The sequence below is a fragment of the Paroedura picta genome, chromosome 11, assembly GCF_049243985.1.
Source record: "Paroedura picta isolate Pp20150507F chromosome 11, Ppicta_v3.0, whole genome shotgun sequence".
NCBI lineage: Eukaryota > Metazoa > Chordata > Lepidosauria > Squamata > Gekkonidae > Paroedura > Paroedura picta.
In genome coordinates this window covers 17,374,657-17,397,394 of record NC_135379.1, presented here as the reverse complement: position 1 = coordinate 17,397,394, position 22,738 = coordinate 17,374,657, and the positions used below count along the sequence as shown (strand labels likewise).

The 22,738-nt window shown below is 40.0% G+C and overlaps 1 protein-coding gene across 9 annotated transcripts in view; it reads left to right on the top strand.

Moving 5' to 3' along the window:
* SLC39A12 (solute carrier family 39 member 12) overlaps positions 1–22,456 on the top strand; it is a 28,196-nt gene extending 5,740 nt beyond the window's left edge. For 7 of the 9 annotated variants that reach the window (XM_077303970.1, XM_077303971.1, XM_077303969.1 and 4 more), the window contains 9 exons: positions 721–928; positions 3,687–3,871; positions 6,462–6,633; positions 8,527–8,699; positions 10,417–10,569; positions 13,417–13,480; positions 17,868–18,026; positions 19,937–20,124; positions 21,487–22,456. In XM_077303970.1, coding sequence (XP_077160085.1) covers positions 721–928; positions 3,687–3,871; positions 6,462–6,633; positions 8,527–8,699; positions 10,417–10,569; positions 13,417–13,480; positions 17,868–18,026; positions 19,937–20,124; positions 21,487–21,615 — 1,431 coding nt within the window. In that variant the 3' untranslated portion in view covers positions 21,616–22,456. Of the gene's footprint in view, positions 1–720; positions 929–3,464; positions 3,562–3,686; positions 3,872–6,461; positions 6,634–8,526; positions 8,700–10,416; positions 10,570–13,416; positions 13,481–17,867; positions 18,027–19,936; positions 20,125–21,486 lie in introns of those variants that run through there. The other 2 variants (XM_077303972.1, XM_077303978.1) reach the window with 2 other exon arrangements.
* Positions 22,457–22,738: the final 282 nt, after the last annotated feature.

Below are 22,738 nucleotides of genomic sequence, written 5' to 3'. Positions count from 1 at the left end.
AAGAACAAAACTAGTTGGTTCTAGGTTAATTGCATCAGCTTCCAGTTTGTTCCTGGGCTCAACATGCCAGTGTTTATCTTTTAATCATATAATGGACTAGATCTTAATAATCTAAAGAATCTCCTACATCCATATCCATCTAATGAAGCTTTCATATCTAAAAATAGTATCCTCTTGAAGGGAAATCCTCTTTCTTGGAAATGAGCCTAGGGCCCACAGGAGCTTCCTTTACCTATTGCCCATAAACTTGGTATCTGATTCCCCCTGGAAGACAGTGATACCGATTCTGTAGGCCTTCCATGCTACACAGGAGAATTATGTGCTCTGAAAGCTATTTGAGCTGAACTAACTGATGGTTTTAATTACATGATGTTTAATGGATAAATAACTTTACATTTCAGCTTAAAGAACATTAACACTCCCAGGACATAAGCTTTAGAAAGTCAGAGCTCCCCTCATCGGATGTTTACCCTCAGAGTTGTACTGCTCAAACACTAAAAACCGCCCAGAGCTGCAAAGAAATGGGTGGTATAGAAATCTAAATAAATAAATTAATTAATTAAATGAAGAACTCCAGAATTCTGCAGCTCTGAACTTCTAGACAAGGCACTTTTTGCATTTAGCCTCCTGTATGAAAACATCTTGATCCATCCATCCCATCCAATTATTTATAGTACACTTTTATTATGTAAGCGTTAACACCTTTTCTTCCCTTTTCAGTGTGTTCAGGTACATGTTCTAGGGAATGAAGCTGGTATGCTAACCAACAGTGGAGCGGATGCAAACACACTGCCCCGCCTGGCTGCTGCCATTCTTACCTCTGTTCTGCAAGGAGCCTGCCTGGGTAAATTACGTTTACCATCGCCAGAATTCTTCATGAGCTATATTTTCAGTTCTCTAAACAGCACTACTGAACTCCATGTCACAGGTAGAGTGGCTTACAAATCTCAATCTACCATCTCTGTTAGTGACTTGAAGTGCAAAATCTGCCTTTCAGAGGTGGGAAAAGGTAGTTCTTATGACCTGAGTAGAGAAAGGGGAATAAAACCTGAAGAATGGAAAATAAGGCAGTACAGTAGAAAAGTACAGAAGGAGAGAGAGAACACAGTGACATTCCGAAACACAGTATACTTTTTAACTCTTAGGACCGTCTTTTGGAGATGGGATGCCTTCATAACTGTTGAGCGAGGGTTTTTAAAGGAAGCCTTGGACTGTCTTATGATTAAGAATGGACTCCGGGGAATGGAAGGATCCTGGAGGATCATTGTCCATGGGGTCACACCTAACAACAACAACAACAGCAATGATTAAGAAGAAGAAGAGTTGGTTCTTATATGTTGCTTTTCTCTACCTGAAGGAGTTTGAAAGTGGCTTACAGTTGCTTTTCCTTTCCTCTTCCCACAACAGACACCCTGTGAGGTAGGTGAAGCTGAGAGAGCCCTGATATTACTGAAGAAGAAGAAGAGTTGGTCCTTATATGCTGCTTTTCTCTACCCGAAGGAGTCTCAAAGTGGCTTACATTCGCCTTCCCTTTCCTCTTCCCACCCTGTGAGGGAGGTGAGGCTGAGAGAGCCCTGATATTACTGCTCGCTCAGAACAGCTTTCTCAGTGCTGTGGTGAGCCCAAGGCCACCCAGCTCGGAATCAAACTCGGCTCATCAGATTAGAAGTCCGCCCTCCTAACCACTACACCAAGCTGGTTCACCCACCCACTCAAACAAATCATTCTAAAAAACTGGACTTGTATGATCAGTTGAGGAGCTCCATAGCCACAGAGGCTTCCGCAGCCACTGCAACATGAACAACTGCTTTTGAGAGAGTGCAGGAAATGAGCAAGCCATGGTGACTGATAGCTCTATGAGTGGACTGGGATATATAGAGAAGCGTGACGTTATGATGGTTCTTTATTTTTATATAATACTTTTGACAATTTCCCGACTGCATCCAAGCAGCACACAGATCACTTGAAATTGCATCCATGCCACAGTTGCTGCTTATGCAAATTGCACTGTAAATATGTGCAGATATGGATCATCCAAACAAGAATGTTTTGCAGTAGTATGAAAAGAAACTAAACAGATGGGCAGAACTCAGATTTGAACGTTAAGACGTTCAAGGATGACTAATCCGTGATATATAGATATGGTTGCAAGAACTCTCCACGCTTCCTGTAGTTTGCATGAAGTTGGTCATAGCTAAAGCTGGGGGATGGACAATATGTTGACAGGAAGCTTACACTTCAGAACCATTGCTTTAGGATCTGCAGTTATCTCCTTGATGTGAAATATTTGTTGAGCTGGCCTCCACTCAAAGAGAACTGGATGACAAATTGTGCTTCCCTCCTTTCAACTTTTCAGGGCCAGTATAATAAATGATGTTGCATATGGAATGTAGGTGGCTTAATTTGCTTGGGAGAATCTTGGTTTGTTTCAGAAACTAAATTAGCTCCTATTAGCTAAGTAAAGTGCCTCTTCTTTAGGATCAGGCTTACAAGCGATACCAGGTTTGTATTTAGACATCATCTAGCCATTCAGTTCACTACTATCCTGTTTCTTGTTCCACCAAGATTTCAGAGTATATAGAATTCATATGAAAGGACAGGTGTTATTTGGTATTTTCCTGTAGTTTCAACTAGAGAACATTTTCCAATAACATATAAGAACGTCTACGTTTGAAACAGATGTACCACAAACATGTTCTCCTTACTGAACAACCAATGTGGTATGGTGGTTAGAGAAATGTACTAAAACAGAGAAGACCAAGGGGTCAAATCACCACTCAGAAATGAAGCTCACTGGGTGACCCTTGGTTAGTCAATCAGGCTCTCAGCCAAACCTAGTTAGTTTCCCTAATGATGGATCCATGACAATGTAAGCACACTACTGTTTCTTATGTTGAGTGTTTTGGGATTAGAGTATTGGAAGCACTAACTGCCTGCTCCCATATGAGCCAGCCCTGAATCTGAGATCATCATCTGAAGTCCTACTTTGTGTTCCCCTGGGGCAGAGGCCATGAAGGAGCCAGCCTTTTCTGTTGCTAGACCTCAGATGTGGAATCTCCATCATCTTCCTCTTGTCACACAATTTGTGAACTTCCCAGAGGAAGTTTGTTTATTTGCTTTGTAAATTCATGGTGTTGTTAATCTGTACGGTGTTCCATCGAAAAGGATTTTTATTGGTTTTCAGTTTTGGTGTACGATACAGGTTTTATGGGCTGATTTTGGAATTTCACTACTGTGCTTTTAAGAACACCAGCAGCAGTTTTTAAAAGATGTTTTAAAGATTTATGCCACTGTTTAAGAAGCTGACTTTGGGGTTTTATTTATTTGTGATTTTACAATATGGCTGCAGGCATTTCTATGACTGAAAACTGCACTGAACAAGAATGAGAAGAAACAGGATAGAAATATTAGTAACATCAATGAGTAAAATAACATAAATACAGTTAATTTATCAAACACAGAATCTACAGTAGATGCAAGTGGGTAGCCGTGTTGGTCGGAAGTAGTACAACTAAATTTGAATCCAATGGCATCTTAAAGACCAACAAAGATTTCTTCAAGGTGTGAGCTTTCAAAGTGTGCACACACAGTGCACCACAATTATCACTTTATAGAAACAAAATATTTGAATCCTTTTATTTTAGTTTAATAGGCAATCCCATTTTTTCCCTAATGAATTCTCTTAGCAATAGACCAGCTTCTGAGCATGCTAAAGGCGGGAAAGAACTGCAGCTCAAATGGACACACATATCCCAGGAGGACAATAGCAGATGCAGAACATCAAAATACTCCAGTTGTAACAAAACCAAACAATGGGATAATTATGACCAGTTATCAAGATGGCAATGAAAATACTGTTAAATGGGAGCAGGTAAGCAAGCACCTGTGGGAAGGGCAACATTACTGATGAGCTGTGGTCTGCAAGAGAGCTCATGGCCTATCCTTTCCTGGGCACCACTTCTTCCTAAGGCTTCCTGCCTTCCATTTTTATTACCTTCCCACCATCTACTTCTACTGCTCCTCTTATCCATCTTTTCCTTTCTACTCAATGGACTGGCTCACTTGCTCTTCCTATGCTCAAATCCTAGGCTGACCATATTTCCTTGATACAAAGAAAAAGGGACATTGGGTTGGCAAAAACAGGACGGGGATTAATTTCATGAAAGGAAGGTGATAAAAACGTTTTATAAACATATTGAGTTTACCGTTATTCTTCAGTGACAGAATCCATGCAAAAATTCAAATAAATGCCAGCCAGAAGAACTCTGCTTGGGGAGATGGTTTTTAATCATATGTATTTCTTTATTGGAGGATCATTGTCCATGGGGTCGCGATGGGTCAGACACAACTTCGCGCCTAACAACAACAGCAATTTTTTTATTTAGAACATTTCTGCTTGCCTCTCCAAAAAACCTCCTTAAGGTAACTAGAACCCAGTCAGAGCATTATTGCTTGTTCTAATATGTTTTTCAAAAAGCTTTGAACTTCATGTTCAGGGTCACGGCTGCTTCAAGAAAACACCTCCCTTCACACAAATGTTTGCTTCATCTTAGATTACTTAAAAGCAGCAGACCTTGGTATATAAACCATCTAAATCAGGGGTAGTCAAACTGCGGCCCTCCAGATGTCCATGGACTACAATTCCCAGGAGCCCCCTGCCAGTGTTCGCTGGCAGGGGGCTCCTGGGAATTGTAGTCCATGGACCAGAGGGCCGCAGTTTGACTACCCCTGATCTAAATAGTGTAGTGAACCAGTGCTTGAAACTGAGCTGATTTGGCTCTGTTTCCATATTATACGAGCATTATGATTGCCACTTCATTGAGGGTTATCCCTTACTGCTCTGGTAGCATCTGCATAAAGGAAAAGTGGAATGGAAAAATGTGCTGACCCATCTTGCAGTCCCATCACTTCTTAGAACCGCATTGGCGTAAATGAGTCTCACAGCTTAATCCACAAAACCAGGACCTTTGTTTCACAAGCAATTTACCCAATTAAATAATTTTTAGGACTAACGTGGCTATTCTTTTTTAAAAGATGAGAGGTTAAAAGAGGTTCGGATTTTGGGTTATAAAAGAAGAAAGCAGTTTTGGAGAAAGGCACACATTTTATAGTCTTCCTTCCTTTTGGATTCTATTGTCTTATTAAATACATCGATATTCCCTTGAGAAGGTCACTGCTCAGAGGGTTACATTTTTATGTTGTCACTAAAATTCACCTTCTGTTTTTCACACATTCACAAGAAAGCCATTGATTTTCATTAGCAACAGACAGCTCTGGGTTTTGCTGCCGTTAGTTAAATTGAGATACCAAATTTAATTGCCTCAGATAAAATGCCACATGAATAGGTCACTGATCTTTGGGAAAATATATTTGTTATAGACTGAGTGTCCCATAATAAAAACAAAATATTCTCTATAATTTAAAAACTGGATTTCAAATAGTAGCTGCTTCCAAATATGCAGAAAAATCAAGGCGGCCTTGCTATTTGCAATGGCAAGGACTCATGATGCTTTTGAGGCACAACCCAGTTTCTGGGCTCAAAGGAAATTAGGGAGGAATTTCCTTTGTTGAAATCATTCCATTCATCCATCCATCCATCCATTCCCATCCATTCGTCCATCTATCCATCCATCCATCCATCCATTCATATCCTACCACTCCCATAGCATGGCTTGTGGCAGGTTGCAATCATAAATATAAATTACTGTGTCCTGCAGGGATACTTCACATATAACTCAAGAAGCTCAAGACTGCTTTATTTAATATTTCCCATTGTAAAACAATTATGCCTTTTTCTTGAAAAATCTGCCATGTAAGGACACTCCCAAGTGTTCTTTTCTAGTACTATGATGTTCATATAGTTTGATTAGAGTAGTTCAGTCAGAGTAGTTCAGCGGTGGAATAGGCTGCCTAAGCAGGTGGTGAGCTCCACCTCACTGGCAGTCTTCAAGCAAAGGTTGGATACACACTTTTTTGGGATGCTTTAGGATGCTTTGGGCTGATCCTGTGTTGAGCAGGGGGTTGGACTTGATGGCCTGTATGGCCCCTTCCAACTCTATGATTCTATGATTCTATGATTAGATTTTGAATTTTTCTGCAAATCTGTCAGGTTTATTGAAATCTCTCTCTTGATTGTTGATTGCTCGGGGGAGAGGGAATTTTTTAGCTGCCAATCTTTGTGGTCTGTAGGGGTTCTCAGGGTCTGGTGTACAATGGGTTTATATGGGGACTTTTGTGGGGATTTTATGTTTATAAGCTGCTGTGAGTCCTTGGAAAGCAGTGGGATATAAGCTTAATAAATGATGATGATGATGATGATGAGGAGGAGGAGGAGGAGGAGGAGGAGAAGAAGAAGAAGAATCCATAGATCAGGCCATATTTAGAATTAGATATATTGATAATTATATCTACTATTGGTGTTTTAAGCTGCATTTAGTAATCATTTCTTGAATCTCACTCAGGCTTGTCTACCTGCAAAGGAGCTTGTGAAAATATTTTTCCATGACAGTCATCAATCAATTTCTAAGGAACACTTCAAGCAAATAAGTCCGGCAATAATTCAGCAGTTATTAAGTTGTTCTTGTGAGTCTGTGGAGCCCAAACAAACAAAACCTCCACCAACACCTTTAGAAAGTAAGTTGCATGACCAAGCTAAGTACTATTTTAAAGCCCTGAAACACTCATAATTGTCTTAAAGATGGGGGAAATGATTTTTCATGAGCCAGTCCCCTCCTCCCTCAGTCTTGCTCCATTCTCCTTGCGCACACATCCTCCTCCCTTTCCACACAGCTTCGGTCCATGCAAGTCCTGTGATATCCCGCGATAGTTTTCTTTTTTTCCTATGGTCAAAGATAAAGCATTTTTCTTTTTTTTGTCAGTGGGGAAATTAGTTGGATTTTTGTTATTATTATTTTACTAACTGTCAATGAGAGGAAATGGAGATCACTCATTTGACTTCAGCTGGCAGGTGCAACCAAAGCAAGGCCAAAGCAAGGCCTTCCAGGATGACCCAAATAAATGAGTAGGCTTGTGTGGGAGAAAGCGGTTTTTAAGGTATGTGATCAATGGTATCAAAAGAAGTCCAGGAGATTTAACATTGTTTCATCTCCTGGCATATATCATCTACCAGGGCTCCAAGGCTGTTTTAGTCCTGTAACCAAGTATGAAATCTAATTGGAATGAATCTAAAAATGGCTTTCTTCAGTAACTTTTGAAGTTGGCCAGCCACCATTTATTTAACCACCTTGTTCACAAATGGTCCGTACGAGACAGGATGTTCCAGTCATCAGATGCCATATATTTATTGCTGGAGTGAGTTATTTACTTCTCCATGGAAAAAAACATAAGCAACTGCATTTGTATTAAAGACTTTATCAGCTTCTTGCCTTTGGGATATGGATTAGGTTACAGGAACTAGTCACCTTGGCTCTTATCAGTTAACTGGAACCCCTTTAGCTATTCCGGGCAGGATTCCATTATTTCAGTTACTTAACTGTAAGCTGCCTTGAATCTGCATAGAGAGAGGCATGCTAAAGCTGTTCTAAATAAATAAATAATATGGAGAAAGCCACCTCATAAATAGATTCCAAATCTTAGTTTCAGGACTGATAGGGGAACTTCTAATCTCCTCCCTCATAACAGTTATCCACATATATAATGTTCTTCCCCATTTTATGTTGACGTGTTCCAGGACTGGGGGCAGAGGGAGATATGAGTTATCTTTACAGAAAGATTATGGGATTATAGACCATAACCAGCATCTGAGATGTATACAATACCCATTGGATGTGCATGACATGCTCTCTCAAAACTGAAGGTTACAGAAATACATGCTATACAATATACAATAAATGTGCATCACATGCACATCCAAAACCAAAGATTACAGAGATACATGCTATAGGGAGTTGGGTGCTATATTAGTTTAGTGCTATAATGCTCAGCTTCAAATGCTTTAAAAACACAAGGAAAATCCTGCAGTAGAAAAGGGTGGGTGGGGGTGGCATTGTTTCAAATGGCCATAGTGCTTCAGAGACGGCTCATTAATGGAAGGAAATTTGCTGCATGAAATCCCCATTCGTGTATCATTTGAAATCAGTACAACAATGAATAATATCTGGTTTAGAATGGTAATGTTTAAATCTGTCTCCATATGTGTTACATATTGTCTTACACTAGGCAAGGCTGATATATCCTTCTGATTAACTAGTATCTCTTTTCTCAACTGAGCTTTGCCTTTATGTTATCTGACCTAGGTTTACCGACTAATCTTTGCTTATTTATTTTCATTGCTTTGTCTGCTACAGAATGACAATCTTGCCTAATTATCTTCCAGAAATACTTGGTCATCAATGCTTTGGTAATCCATGGGACTTCTGTGGTTTCTCAATGGTAAAAAAGTTGAGAAAGGCTGATCTAATGAGATCTTTCACTTGTATGTTGGCTTTAAAAAAACCTTTTTTGAGTTCATTTCATGAGAAAAAAACAAGGTTTTAAGTCCTCTTGGGGTTTTTGTCTATTTTGCAGAATATGGGTACAGCACTGCTGCAGTCTTACTTATTACAGTGGGATCAATGTTTGGCACAGCTCTCATTCTATTCAATTCCTGTCAAGAAAGCTACACTCTTGTTTTACAACTTTTTGTGGGGCTAGCAGTAGGAACCCTCTCCGGAGATGCTCTGCTACATCTTATTCCACAGGTATGGTTCATGTTGGCACGTTCAAATGGAAGACATCTCTTTACATTGAAACTTCACTACACTTCAGTTTCTGAGAAAACCTTTAGTCTAGCAGTATGTTTTATATACACAGAGCAAGCAAAATGTCAATAGCAGTCAATTAAGAAAACATTTTAGTCAGGTTGTGTTTCCAGCTCATTAAAGTCCATAAGACTTCCAGGGTAGACTGTAAAATTAAAATAACCTAGGAACGAGAGAAGCTGAGTGGCCCCTTAGTATCATAAACCACTTCTGAAGGGGCATCTCAGCTCAGATCAGACCAGCAGTACTAATCATGGGCATCATCCACTGCGTCCTCCTCCTCCTCAAGTCTGGCATCCATGCAAGAGGAGGCATTTGGTGAAGCAACACCATTTTTGCTGTTGCTGGAGGTTCTGAGCCAGCTGGCCTATTAAGTGCTGGCAGAACCGCTGGGACTTGGCTCTGCTTACTTCTGGCTGCCAGTGGCTTTAAGGCAGTGATTTACTTGGAAATGTCTCTATAATTTAAATAGCTGGTCTGATGGGGTCTGCAGATACAAGCTGGTTGTCAGATAGCCAGACATTAAACATTTAAAATGCACTATCTATCAGTACTGATATTGCTGGTGAAAATTACTTGTGGCAGGGACCATAAATTCAGGCAAAGTGCTAGATAATCAATGACTATGTCCAGTTCCCAGTGGCAACTCCATCTAGAAGTACTGCTGGGCTCCAATTCAAATTGGGACTGTGGTGTGGAGGAAAAAGGTACTTTGTCATTTCCACCTTGCTGTTTTCTGAGCCAAATGACCCAAGGGCACATTATCCTGTTGGGAAAGCCTTTCCACACACTAGGTATCATGCTGGGAGGGGGGATAGTTCCAACTGGTTGTAAATGGCCCCTACAAATAATTCATTCCTGTGGAAGCAGCTTCCATTATTCACTAAATCCAAGAGAAGGAAATTTAACTGCAAAGTTTTATCCTCCCAAATCACTGTCCTACTCAATCTCAGGCCTTCCCTCTTGGATCTATCATACCTTCTGGTCCCTCTTCTCTTTGGGGAGACTGCATACACATCCATGGGTGGTTTTTACCCAAACTAGCCATTGGTGGACACATCCCATCCCACACATCATAACTTCTTCCTCTGGGAACTTTTAAAATTGTTCTCTATGGCATTCCCTCTATTTGTGCATGACATGGATTTCTTTGCGTTTTGTTTACCTGCCGTTCATCACTGTATGATTGACAGATTGATGATTGATTCAGTTAGTTTAACGATGCCCCTGTTTCTTGCCTTCCCTCATATTTCCCCTAAATATCACTGCAAGTATATACCTGGGTGCACACATGTAAGCCCGCACATCTATCCCACCCTTACACTACTTGGTAGGTGGCTGGTTGTAACAAAGGGGAACCTTTTAAAGCCCATCCCTAGAATGACTGCTAGCTCTAGCAAGAATGCACTGATGTCAGAAATTATTCTGGCTGTCTTTGGGATGAGGCCGCAAGGTTTGCCATCATAAAAATCCTCCTCCTGCCTTTCTTCATCTACCCAGAGTGGATGTCGTGCGGGGGGGGGGACCTTTTATGTGTCATTGTGAGGGCCAGAGGTTGAATCTGCTCCTTTGATCTTAGACTGTGCATCGCTAATAAGATCAAAGGCAAATATCACAACAAATCATTCAAAAATTAATAAACCGACCTTATTTCTAGATTCTTGGATTGCACAGTCATGAGGCACAAGAGACTGGAGATGTCTATGAAGGCAAAGCACACGTTTGGAAGATGCTGGCTTTGATTGGAGGGATTCATGGATTTTTCCTGATTGAAAAGGGATTTGTTCTTTTGGTGTCACCACCTGACCATGTAAGTTAATTTTTTTTCATTTACGCAATAATTTTTGATAATGGCTTGAAATGGGAACTATATTGTTCATCAACAATTAGATTTTTTTTTCTTTCAGCTTCCTGAGCAGTTTTTATTGGTCAGTGTTTGAAAGGTTGTCACTTGGAGGAAGGCTCCTGATTGGCCCCTCCGAGTGTCCATCCCGGCCCAAGCAGCCAATGGGGAGTCGTGCAAAGCACGGCTCCCCATTGGCTGCTTCGCCCGGCCAAGGAGGAGACCAGCTCCTAGCGGGGCCGAGAGAAGACCGGCTCCTAGCACCCATTTTATTGCAGAATAAAATGGGCTTTATTTCTAGTCATTAAATGTTTATCAGAACTAGAATGCCTCTATCTTGTTTAAAGACAATCATGTGCACTGGTCATGTTAATCATACAATCTCAACGTGAAACTGACTGACAACGTGGCACCTGTTTCCATTCATTTAGCTTTAGAATTAATTGCCAAGCATCTTCATCCAGCAGGGCCCTTCATTAGATAATGGGCACTCAGGGCATTCCTATGACCTTCCAGTGGAATGTGAATCAATCGGCCATTCAGGCAAGAGGCAAATCTACCTCAACTATTCATTTCTTCTTTCTTGCCCATAGGTTAAAAAAGATGTCACATCTCAGACTTGTGGGGAAAAACCGTAAAGATTATGCAAATCAGAAACACTGACACATATTTATATGTTTCTTTTGCCAGTGTGATATCCATTTATTCATTTATTTTGAAATGTGGGCTTCAATATGTTCAGGTAAAATCTAGAGCCTGTCAGTATCTTTCGAAATATGCCACTCCCCCCCCCCCCAAATAGATCTGACAAGACATGCCTATTGGAACATAATGCTTCTTATTGGATTAACTAATGAAGGAATTTCAGCAAAACATATGTTTTCATATCCTAATGGAATCATAATTATAAATCTGTGACTTACATTGCTGATCTCTTATACCAAATATTATCTCAGAAACATATGCTAAAATTCCGATATTTAGGAGAACAATTGCCATAAAACACAGATGAGATGAAAATGTGTCAGTTAATACCAAAAAAAAATACATTTTAATATTTTCCCATGCTTCAAATATTATAAAAGAGTGAAATACGATTTCAGCCAGTGATGAAGACAGTTCAGTGATCTACCCAAAAACATATGATACATGATTAGCATCCATTCAGGCAAATCGCATACAACATTACACAGAGCAGAGAACCTTGAGCTGGCTGACAAAGGGCGGAATAGGTCTAATTATTATTATTAACAAATAATACAATATACAAAAAACATATATAAACAGAATGATAGGAAATACACCCTCACCTGTTCTGTGAAGGAATAAGGGTTTTATTTCAGAAAATTAATTAGCATTCATAATGATAACTAAGGACCTACTTTCTCTCTTAAGCTCTAAGTTACAAAAGTAACACAGCTGCCATTTTTCCATCTTCACCAAGCTAAGCTACTAGTGCCATATCTGGCCCCAGAGCACCTGGCCACAGTGATCCTTGTGATAACCATCACCAGGCTTGATTACTGTACATGGGCCTGTTCTTGTCCCTGCTATGGAAACTGCAACTGGTCTTGAATATGACCACATAGGTCCTCACCTGAACACCTTTGAGGGCCCACATAAGGCCAGTTCTCCAGCAGCTGCACTGGCTCCCATTTGAATTCTAGATCTGGTTCAAGGTTCTGATATTAACCTTCAAGATCATATGCAATCTGGTCCCTGTGTATCTGAGAGATCGCCTATCTGAATACATCTAGTGTTCTTTGGCCCTAGAGATGTATTTTTGGCCTTAACCAAAGCCAGGGCCTTTTTGGCTTGCCCTTGGTGAAATAAGCTCTGTGGGGAGATCAGTGCCCTGATGGAACTTGGAAAGTTCTGCAGGCCTTGCAAGACGAGTTGTTCTGCCAAGCCTATAGTTGAGGTCAGTGGGAACAACAGTTGAAATATCTGATCTGGGTCTCCCTCCCCCCTCACCTCTTGTGGGGCCAACATCTTAAAATTATTTATATTTTTAAAGCTTTAAACTATGCTTCTATTGATTATTTATGTATCTTGGTTTTTGATGTTAATTATCTTGGACCAAATCTGTGTTGTTCACCTCCTCAATATATCCTAGTTGTGTTTAGAAGCTCCAAAAATAAATGAATAAATAAATGTGACTCAGTTTATGGTTCATATAGGTCGCACCATGAACTAAACCACAATTCCAGTCAGTTTGCATACAAACCAAATCAGGTTTGTGAGGTTTGTGGCCGAAACAGCTGAGCACTAGGAGCAGGCTGTCCCAAGGGCTCAGCTGTTTCTGATATTTTGGTGGCTTTTGCAGAGATGGTTTGGCAGCTTTTGTGAGGAGGACAAAGCAGAGGTTGAACCCCCTGCTATTTGCTCCCATAAACTTAAGAACCTCAATGATCTACCTTAAATGTTTGTGAAAGTTTGTGGCAAGGCTGCAGTTCACAAACTACAACCCAGCCAAAATTAATGACAAACAAAGGTTTATGAGCTGGTTCATGCGCATCCCTAGCTCCTACTCAACTTTTTGCTTGTAGATATAGGTTGCCTATGCCTCTATTGCTCATCTGTCACCAACATCTACATACTTTCATTGTTAAACATTGAGCACAAGATCTATTCTCTTCAGCTCTGCTTTCAACAGAACACTGTCAGAAGCTTGATGAGTCAAATATGTCGATTCATAAATTATCACTATTTACTTGGAAAAAAACATATTATACAATTATGTTCTGCACGTCTATTAAATCAAAAGGGAAATCAAACCCGTTGCAATTATTTATTATTTCATAATTTAATTAGCAAGGTCCTGAGGATTCTGAGACTACTGAAATTTCATCAGGCAAGAATGCAGTCATCAGAAAACGTAAGTATTTTAAAAAAGAAAAAATACTGAAACAGTGGCAGAGATAGATAAACAAATTCATTTGGAATTGTAAGAAACCAAGAATAACTGAGTCCTTCAAATTCTCCATTTATGTATCAAGTAAAAGCCTATCATGATAAATACATGAGAAATAAAAATAACATACGGTAATATGGTAAATACTGAGGGAAATTCAAGTCTTGGCAAGATATTAAAGATGAAGAAATAAATATTCAGTGGTTGCTATATTATCACCAGTATCATGACAAAAGAAGATCATTGCCACAGAATGTTAAGAAATATGACTGAGTTTGAACAGTTGATTACAAAACAAAAAGATCATTTGCTGTGATAGATATACAAGATGTTAGTCCAGCTAGAAACAGAAGAAGACCTGAAAAAAAGTTATGATCAAATGGATGCAGAATTTTAGAGACCAGAAATCTATGGATCAATGGGAACATTTATGGAAAAATGAAATCAAATTTACAGCCAGTTAGGGATTAAGAAAAAATTGGTATTCAATATATTTTTAGAAGGTCTATTATCCCAAAGGCACTGAAAAAGCAGGCAAAAATTACAAAGGTAAATGCTGGAAATGCCAAGACAGATGAAACTTTTTTTCATATGTGGGTGGCTTGTAAAAAAGCATAAACTATATTGGACGGAAATACATGGAAATACATGGAGAACACACTAAAATTTCAATTCCCTATGGATGCTAAGAATATGTTGTTAGGTACACTGCCTAATAAATTATCAAAAGGTCTAGAAGAGATATTCAAATACATCATGACAGCAGCTAGAATTATCTGCACAGTAAAGTAGAAACGAGGTATCTGCCCCCACCTAGAATGGGAAATTAAATTTGGCAAATATGCAGTAATGGAAAAATTAACCATTTATCTTAGAAATAGATCAATCACAAAAATTGAGTAGAGATGGAGTGTATTATGCAAACAAGAGACAAATTTAGAATGAGTAGTTCAAAAAATGTTACCAAAATGTATTGAAATGTAGAGCAAAATGAAATATAGGTAGATTCAGTTTTAAATTTAACATCTCGAATATGAATGTAGAAAGAAGTGGATCCTGAGCAGAAATATCCTTTACTTTCTAATTATGGGCTATATAATAGATGTTCTTTCTGATATATTACTTACTGTTAGGTTACTTTGAGGATGTTGAAGTGGCAAAAATGTATGTTATCGAATAGATAGCACAGAGGAAATCAATAATGTAGCTGTAAAACAGAAGAACTGTGGAATCTGAAATCCAATATGTTGAATGTAAATGTACCCCAACAAAGTATGTAATCTCTCTTAATTCACATCCATTCTCATTCCCTCTCTGTCTCTGTATACATAATCACAAAATACTGTCCAGTTATATAGTTATATCTTCTCATAAAGACTTGCTGCCATCCAAACAAACCTGTAATTATGAGCTTCATTATACTGACATAGGCTTCTCATTTGTTTCCCCAGCAACGACTTCTGAGAAATCTTGTAGTCAGAGCAAAATTCTCATTATTTCATACATTGTACCAGGATCTCCTATAACATTTATGGGAACTGTATATTAATATGAACTTAATTGCTCAAGGTACACTTAATACAAACTGGTAGCTCAAGAATATGAAATCTTGTTCTCACTTTCATCTAAATATGACCATAGGAAAACACCCATCTCAGGATTAATTCCAGCCAAGTAAGATGGTTTGAAATGATTATGAGGATGCTGTCCCCATGTGATGAACTACATTGGAATCAACTTTTTGTATGCCCCTGCAAATATAGCTTTGCCAGTGCTACATTTTGCTCGTGCTGTCTTGTGCTGCATGCTTGTGTACATGGTAATGACATTTATATGACTACTTTGAAATGGTTTCAGAGTGCAAACAATAACTCAAAGTTACAATTGAACATTAATCACATTTCTTAAATGGCTGTGCTCCATATTTTCATTACATAGATTTGACACAAAATAACAATGTTTTTTAATAGTGAGCCAAAACAGACAAGAGTTTCTGACATCCCCCAGAATATTTTTAAGGGCCACCCCTGTGTACAGATTCATTCTGGTGCATGTGGCAATGTGGGGATATGGGTTTCAGCCTTTCCTCGTGTCATTTTAAGCCTCGATTAAGAGCATAGGACATTTTCATCCAGGCCAATTGACAAACCTACACATTTTAGAGCTTCAGATGCTATATTTCCTGCTCGGAGAAAAAATGCCATTTTGATTCATATTAGTTCAAACCTTCACTGCGTTGCATGCTTTGAAAAACCATTTCCACTATTTTTATTTTTACATGACAGAAAAATCACACTTCCATGGAAACTACATAGGCTAGAAAAAAGCATTATTTCAATGATCACTTTTATGTAATGCCAAAAGATACAAGCAGGCAGGAAGACATACGATTCTCATTAAAGATCCTTGATTATTTCTACTAATAGAAAGTGATCAGAAACAGAAAATAATACTAATAATACTAATACTAATACTACTACTAATAATAATAATAATAAAGTCTCTTGTGAAAATAGTACAAAGGAACATGTATAACGTATAGTCCATAGTCATCAGTTTTGCATATAATGTTGTCACTATATTTTAAAAACAATATGATACTGTGGACTGATCAATAATCATATTATTCTACTAGTTCTAATAATAATCAAATATTTCTTTCCAATGCCGCAATTATTTTATTCCTCTTGAGAATGCCCATTGTAACTGGATTGAATCCAGAGGATAAGGCTGTATTTATAAATATTGGTTGCTCATTTAATTGCCCTTCATCTAAAAAAATGTATGAACATGACCCCTAAACCATTTTGTAGTGTCATTCTCTTCTGAATACTGCTTAGTTTTGTCCTCTCTATATAAAAGCCTGTTTCAGTTTGGGGACTTAATACTGCATTTTCTTCCCTGCCCGTTTCCATGCCATTATCTTAATCCATCTCTGGATGTCTTCATACTGTTCAGTCATCACACTCTAATACTATAAAATGAGAGCCAGCAGGGTGCAGCAGCTAAGAGCTGCAGACTGTAAACTGGTGAACCAGGTTTGATTCCTTACTCCATCACATGAAGCCAGCTGGTTGGCCTTGGGCCAGTCACAGTTCTTTCAGAATTCTCTCAGGTCCACCTCCCTCAAAAAGGTGCCTGTTGTGGAGAAAGAAAGGGAAGGTGATTGTAAGCCACTTTGGGACTTCTTATGGTGCAGAAGAGAGAGGTATAAAAACCTACTTTTCTTCTTCATAATGGTACAGCCATTTGCTATAAAATAATTGTATCAGTGTTTGGGATAATTCTGCCCAAGAATCTTTTCTTGGTCCTTTTCTCCGAGTGTTGACTACTTCTTCTTCTGCATTCAAGAGATAGCTATGTAATTTGGGGAGTGAGTGTTGGCTGGAATTATCTGCAAAACAATACTATATATATGGGCTGAATTGGACTGTTGAACAAGGTAAAATATAGGTAGATTCAGGTCCAGTTTATAGGAGCCATTGTGCTCACAGAAGATAGAGCTCAACAAGATCTGAGCACACTGGAAAATTGGGCAAATGAGGACAAGATGCAATTCAGTAAGGAGAAGTGCAAAGTTCTATATCTGGGTCACAAAAATGCTACTCTTGTGTTCTATAATATGTATTTCATGTTATTGGAGCAACTGTTTGCAGTGGGGATATCTAGGTTTAGTTCTGCAAGTTGGCAAGGAAATCTAGCTATCCTGCCAATAGTTCATGAAGTTCCCAGGCAACTAAGGGGAATTTTCTTGATACAGTTATATTTGGGGGGGGGGGGGATAAAGCCAGCACTATAATCCTATGCAGTTACTAAAACTGAAGCTCATTCATTTCAGTGGGTGTACACTGAGGTAACTCTGTACAGCAGTGGTCCCCAACCTTTTTATCACCAGGGACCGGTCAATGCTTGAAAATTTTACTGAGGCCCGGGGGGGTAGTCTTTTGCTGAGGGCCGTCGCCACCGCTACCTGAGCCCCTGCTCCCCTTGCTTTCCCGCTGGCGCCCCTGACTTCCCACCACCCACTGGGGGCCACTGCCAGCAGCAGCTGCGCAGTGCCATGCTGAGGGGGGAGCCCCAGCCATGGCGGTCACTGAAGAGGACCAAAGGAGAGGAGGCGGCAGAGTGGCAGAGCAGCCTCTGAGGAGGAGCCGTGGACTGGTACCGACTGATCCATGGACCGGTCCCGGTCCCTGGACTGGGGGTTGGGGACCACTGCTGTACAGGATTTCACTGCAAACAATACGGTGGTAAATACAGAATACACTACAGAAAATTGGTAAATGTATTGATTATAGAAAGGCGATCCAATACAATGATTGAATTTACTCTGACTTTTTATTTCAATTAGGTAAAAGAATTAGTTTTCTAGCCATTATGATTCTGGTGGGTGACAGCCTACACAATTTTGCTGATGGCTTGGTAATAGGGGCAGCATTTTCTTCAGCAACAGAAACAGGTGTGACAACAACAATTGCTATTTTGTGCCATGAAATTCCCCATGAGATGGGTAAGCACGTTCATCTTTTTTCATATAGCTGGTACAAAGTAAAGGACTATTACTTTTCCCCTCTTGAAAAATGGGTTTAAACTCTAGCATACGTGTGAAAGAATATTGTTATTGCATTGTGACATCAATTATTCATACTTATTTTTCCACAATGCACTCTGAAGAAATTATGCTCTTTAACCCAGTCTAGGAGAGAAAGAAAGATCTGTGGCAGCTGGGTAATATTCTATCACTGATCTTTGTAGGATGGGTCAGGCCCTAGCTGTGAGTCATAGCCACTTTGTAGGTGGGCTGCCGAGCTGATGACTGATGAAAGTACAAAGGAATAAATGAAGCATGTAATGTTTTCCTCCCATTTATGGTGTGTGTCTACAGTAACATATTCACTGTATTTCAGCTAAGTAGGAGAAGTCTAAGGCATCACTGGCATGGAGATATAGACATATGAAACTGAAATTGTTTCTGCAATGGGAACTTCACTGCCCCAGTTCCCATGCGGGAGCACAAATCTAGAGTAGATGAAGTTCTATCCAGATGGATGCTAGATCTATTATACTCCCAACTCCGGCATGTGAGAAGCAGCAATCCGTCCGTCCGTCCGTCCCCTGCCCCATTCCATTTTTGCATTCTCAAATTGCTTTCTGGGTACTGCTGTTGCCTCCATTTTTAAAATATTTATAGGGTTGCCATCTGTGGGTTGGGATTTTCCTGTGGATTTTGAAGACAGAGCCTGGGGATGGTACAGTCTTGGGAGGGAAGGGGGACACCTCGACAGGATATAATGCCATAGATTCTGCTCTCCAAAGCATCCATTTCCTCCAGGGAAATTGATCTCTTTAGTCTGGTGATCAGTTGTAATTACAGGATGTCTTGAGGATCCACTTGGAAGTTGGCGACCTTAGTAATGTTTCCAACAGTGAGAACTCTAACTTAATGTATTTGTAGTGACAAATTAAGTAGTAGCCCCACTGGGTGGTTTGAGGATATGGAAAAAGTATGTCTGTGTGTGTCGGGGGGGAGGGGGCTGGGGTGAAGCAGCTCTTCTCCACATGCTGTGGTTGGGGGCAGAAAAGGATCAATCTGGGAGGCACAAGGCTTCCATCGTATGTCTGACACAAAGTCCTTGTGTCATTTCCGAACAAACATGAGGACTGGTCCTAAATAACTTGCTGGTATACGTCATTGCTTGAGCCTCTTGTGGCGCAGAGTGGTAAGGCAGCTGTCTGAAAGCTTTGCCCATGAGGTTGGGAGTTCAATCCCAGCAGCCGGCTCAAGGTTGACTCAGCTTTCCATCCTTCCGAGGTCGGTAAAATGAGTACCCAGCTTGCTGGGGGGTAAACGGTCATGACTGGGGAAGGCACTGGCAAACCACCCCGTATTGAGTCTGCCATGAAAACGCTAGAGGGCGTCACCCCAAGGGTCAGACATGACTCGGTGCTTGCACAGGGGATACCTTTACCTTATACGTCATTGCTAACTCACACATTTTCTTCCGACTGTGTTTGCATTTTGGCAATAAGGGGACATATTTAGTCCAAGAACTTCTAGTGTCTGTTTGCCAAAACAGATTCTTTGGATCTTTGTTGAAGAGGGTGCTAAATGCTAAAGGTGGGAATATGCAAGAACTCTGAAGCATGGTGGCAGATTCACAAAGCAAAAAGTTTAGGTGAATAAAAAGGTATGACTAATTACAGAGAGCAGAAATAAAAATCTCTCTGCATATTCTAAACTGTCTTGAAGAATGAGTGAAAATGAAGCCCTCTGCATTAACAATTCACATCAGTAATGCAAAAGAGGCTGAATTACAATTTCAGTTTTGCAGAGATTGCTATTACTGCGAAACTCTACCAGTGTTTTATTGGCATGGCCAATTAATATTTTATGTTCCTCCTTCCTCCTTATCTTCCCAGGAGATTTTGCTGTTCTGCTAAGTACAGGGCTTTCTTCAAAAATTGCCATTTTAATGAATTTCATAAGCGCCCTAACTGCCTTCATAGGGCTTTACACTGGCCTTTCAATATCAACAAACCCTTGGATTCAAAACTGGATATTTACTGTCACTGCTGGGATGTTTCTGTATTTATCATTGGCAGAAATGGTAAGCACGGCAATATCATCTTGTACTTTTTAATCTTTTAAAAACTCCCTGTCACCACCTAGGCCCATTATGCACGGCCGCCGAAACGGCGATTTCGGGTCACATGGAAAACGCGGAGGGGGAAGACGCGACGCACACCGGTTATGCACGGGGCGGGGCGCGGCGGCAGCAAAACCCAGAGTAACCAATTATGCATGCGGCGATCTGGGCGCCGCTTCTGGTTGCGCCGCGGTCACCCGGAAGCTGCGCTTTGTTCCGCGTTTCACTGACACGGCTTTTTCGGCGGCATGCACCAAAGCTGCGGCCGGTTGCAGTCGGCTCCATGCGTTATCGGTGATTTTAGTCGCCGCCATTCCACCCCGAAAGTGCGTTATTTCCCCCGTGCATAATGGGTCCTAATGGTCCTGCCCTAGTCTCCCACCAGGCAGACTAGATCAGGGGTAGTCAAACTGCGGCCCTCCAGATGTCCATGGACTACAGTTCCCAGGAGCCCCCTGCCAGCATTCGCTGGCAGGGGGCTCCTGGGAATTGTAGTCCATGGACATCTGGAGGGCCGCAGTTTGACTACCCCTGGACTAGATGGTCCCACCCAGACCACATCTTTATATTCTACCCATGTTAGCCGCCAAAGAAGAATCTATATATGGCATACCTTTTTTACTACAAGGGAGAATTACAGTGAACACAAAATGAAAGAAAAGAATGTTTAGACCAGGGGTAGTCAACCTGTGGTCCTCCAGATGTTCATGGACTACAATTCCCATGAGCCCCTGCCAGCAAACACTGACAGGGGCTCATGGGAATTGTAGTCCATGAACATCTGGAGGGCCACAGGTTGACTACCCCTGGTTTAGACTACATTAATTTTAATGGAAGAATTAAAATTCTTGGATGCTTTAGGATACTTTGGGCTGATCCTGCGTTGAGCAGGGGGTTGGACTAGATGGCCTGTATGGCCCCTTCCAACTCTATGATTCTATGATTCTAGAAGCCCATTTAAACAACCTCCTGGCCACCACTAATCAATCCTCAAGCAGCTACAATACAGACACAAAGGAATGTAACCTACTTTATTATGAAGAAGGATGACTATCATATTTTTCATGAAATGATAACTTGAAAAGTCCTATGGATATAAACTTTTATTGGTTGTGATGATAAAAGATCCGACATCCAGTAATTTATCATCTGATGCTGTAGAATAATATGTTCCAAACAAGCTGCAGAATTTGTATCTCTTATTTAGGAACGAGATATATAGAAGTTTTTTAATAATGAAGTTTGTAATGTTTCCCATCAGGCTCCCTCCCCCCCGAGATTAATATATTTGGCTTTCATTCTGATGTCTTATTCTTTTTTTAGCTTCCTGAAATGACTCATGTTCAGTCACAGCGACCCTGGCTGATGTTTCTTCTACAGAACCTTGGGTTACTATTAGGTTGGCTGTGTCTCTTTCTTCTAGCTATATATGAACACAAGATTAAAATATAAATCAACAAGTAGTCCGTAAAGACCAGATTGCTGGACAACTCCCATTCATGTCAATGGAATTCACAACTGAAGAAGTTCAATGTGAACTATGAATTTATTATAAAATTGTTGTTGTATTTGTATTGTAAGCAAAGAAGGTTCCTATTTAACTATATATTAATTTGTGGTTCAAATATCTGTTCTTTTTTTGGATTTAGGAATGTTTAAATATATTGGATGGATCCAAAGAACAAAAGATGATTTCCCTGTCTCATCTTCCCCAATGCAACCCACAGACACACACACACACACACACACATGTTGCTCCTAGGAGATGAAGGACCTTCAGGAACAGTAAAGGGCAAAGTAGAGATTTTCAGGGGAAACTGGGAATATGGCAGTAGTCATCCACCCATCTGCTGCCAACCAAAGTGCTGTTCCACTAGTACAACTGCTGTTTTATCAGCGGAATTATTTCATTTCCCCCATATCTGCAATGTTACTTATCTGCAAAGTTTAACAAACTTTTTAGGTTCTTTTGCTACAAATCATCTTCTCCAGGGAGGGCAGTATATAAATGTAATAAATAATAAATAAATAATCTTATGTACTATGACACTTCTAATAAATATTTATAAATTTTAGATACAGCAATTGAAATGAAAAATTTAAACTGAACAGCAACACAGTCTTCTAACCTGCCTCCGATTTATGTGGCCAAAAGATATACCAATTTCATGAAGTTCTAAGACTTCATGAAGTTCTAAGTTTTCCAGACTGACCGACTATATTGAATTAAATGAATCCTTTAAAATAACATGAAATAATGTGAAATAATATATGAAATATGCAAAATAAATGAACCTACTAAGAAAATATCTTGTCAAATATGTATTATATTGTCTGTGCTAGGCATGGATTCAGTTAGGATGAGCCAGTTGTTGATAATTTTGTTCATATGTGCTCTATACTCCCAAAATTGTTTGATTTGGAGAAGGAAAATCCAAAGGTTCTTTATGGGGATGAAAGGGGAAAATCCTTTATGGGGATGAAAGCCAATGGAGTATAGTGCCTTAGATATTGAGCGGTGGTCTGGGAGTTCTAGTCCTAGTCTTGTGTATGTGTGTGTATGTATAAAATTCCA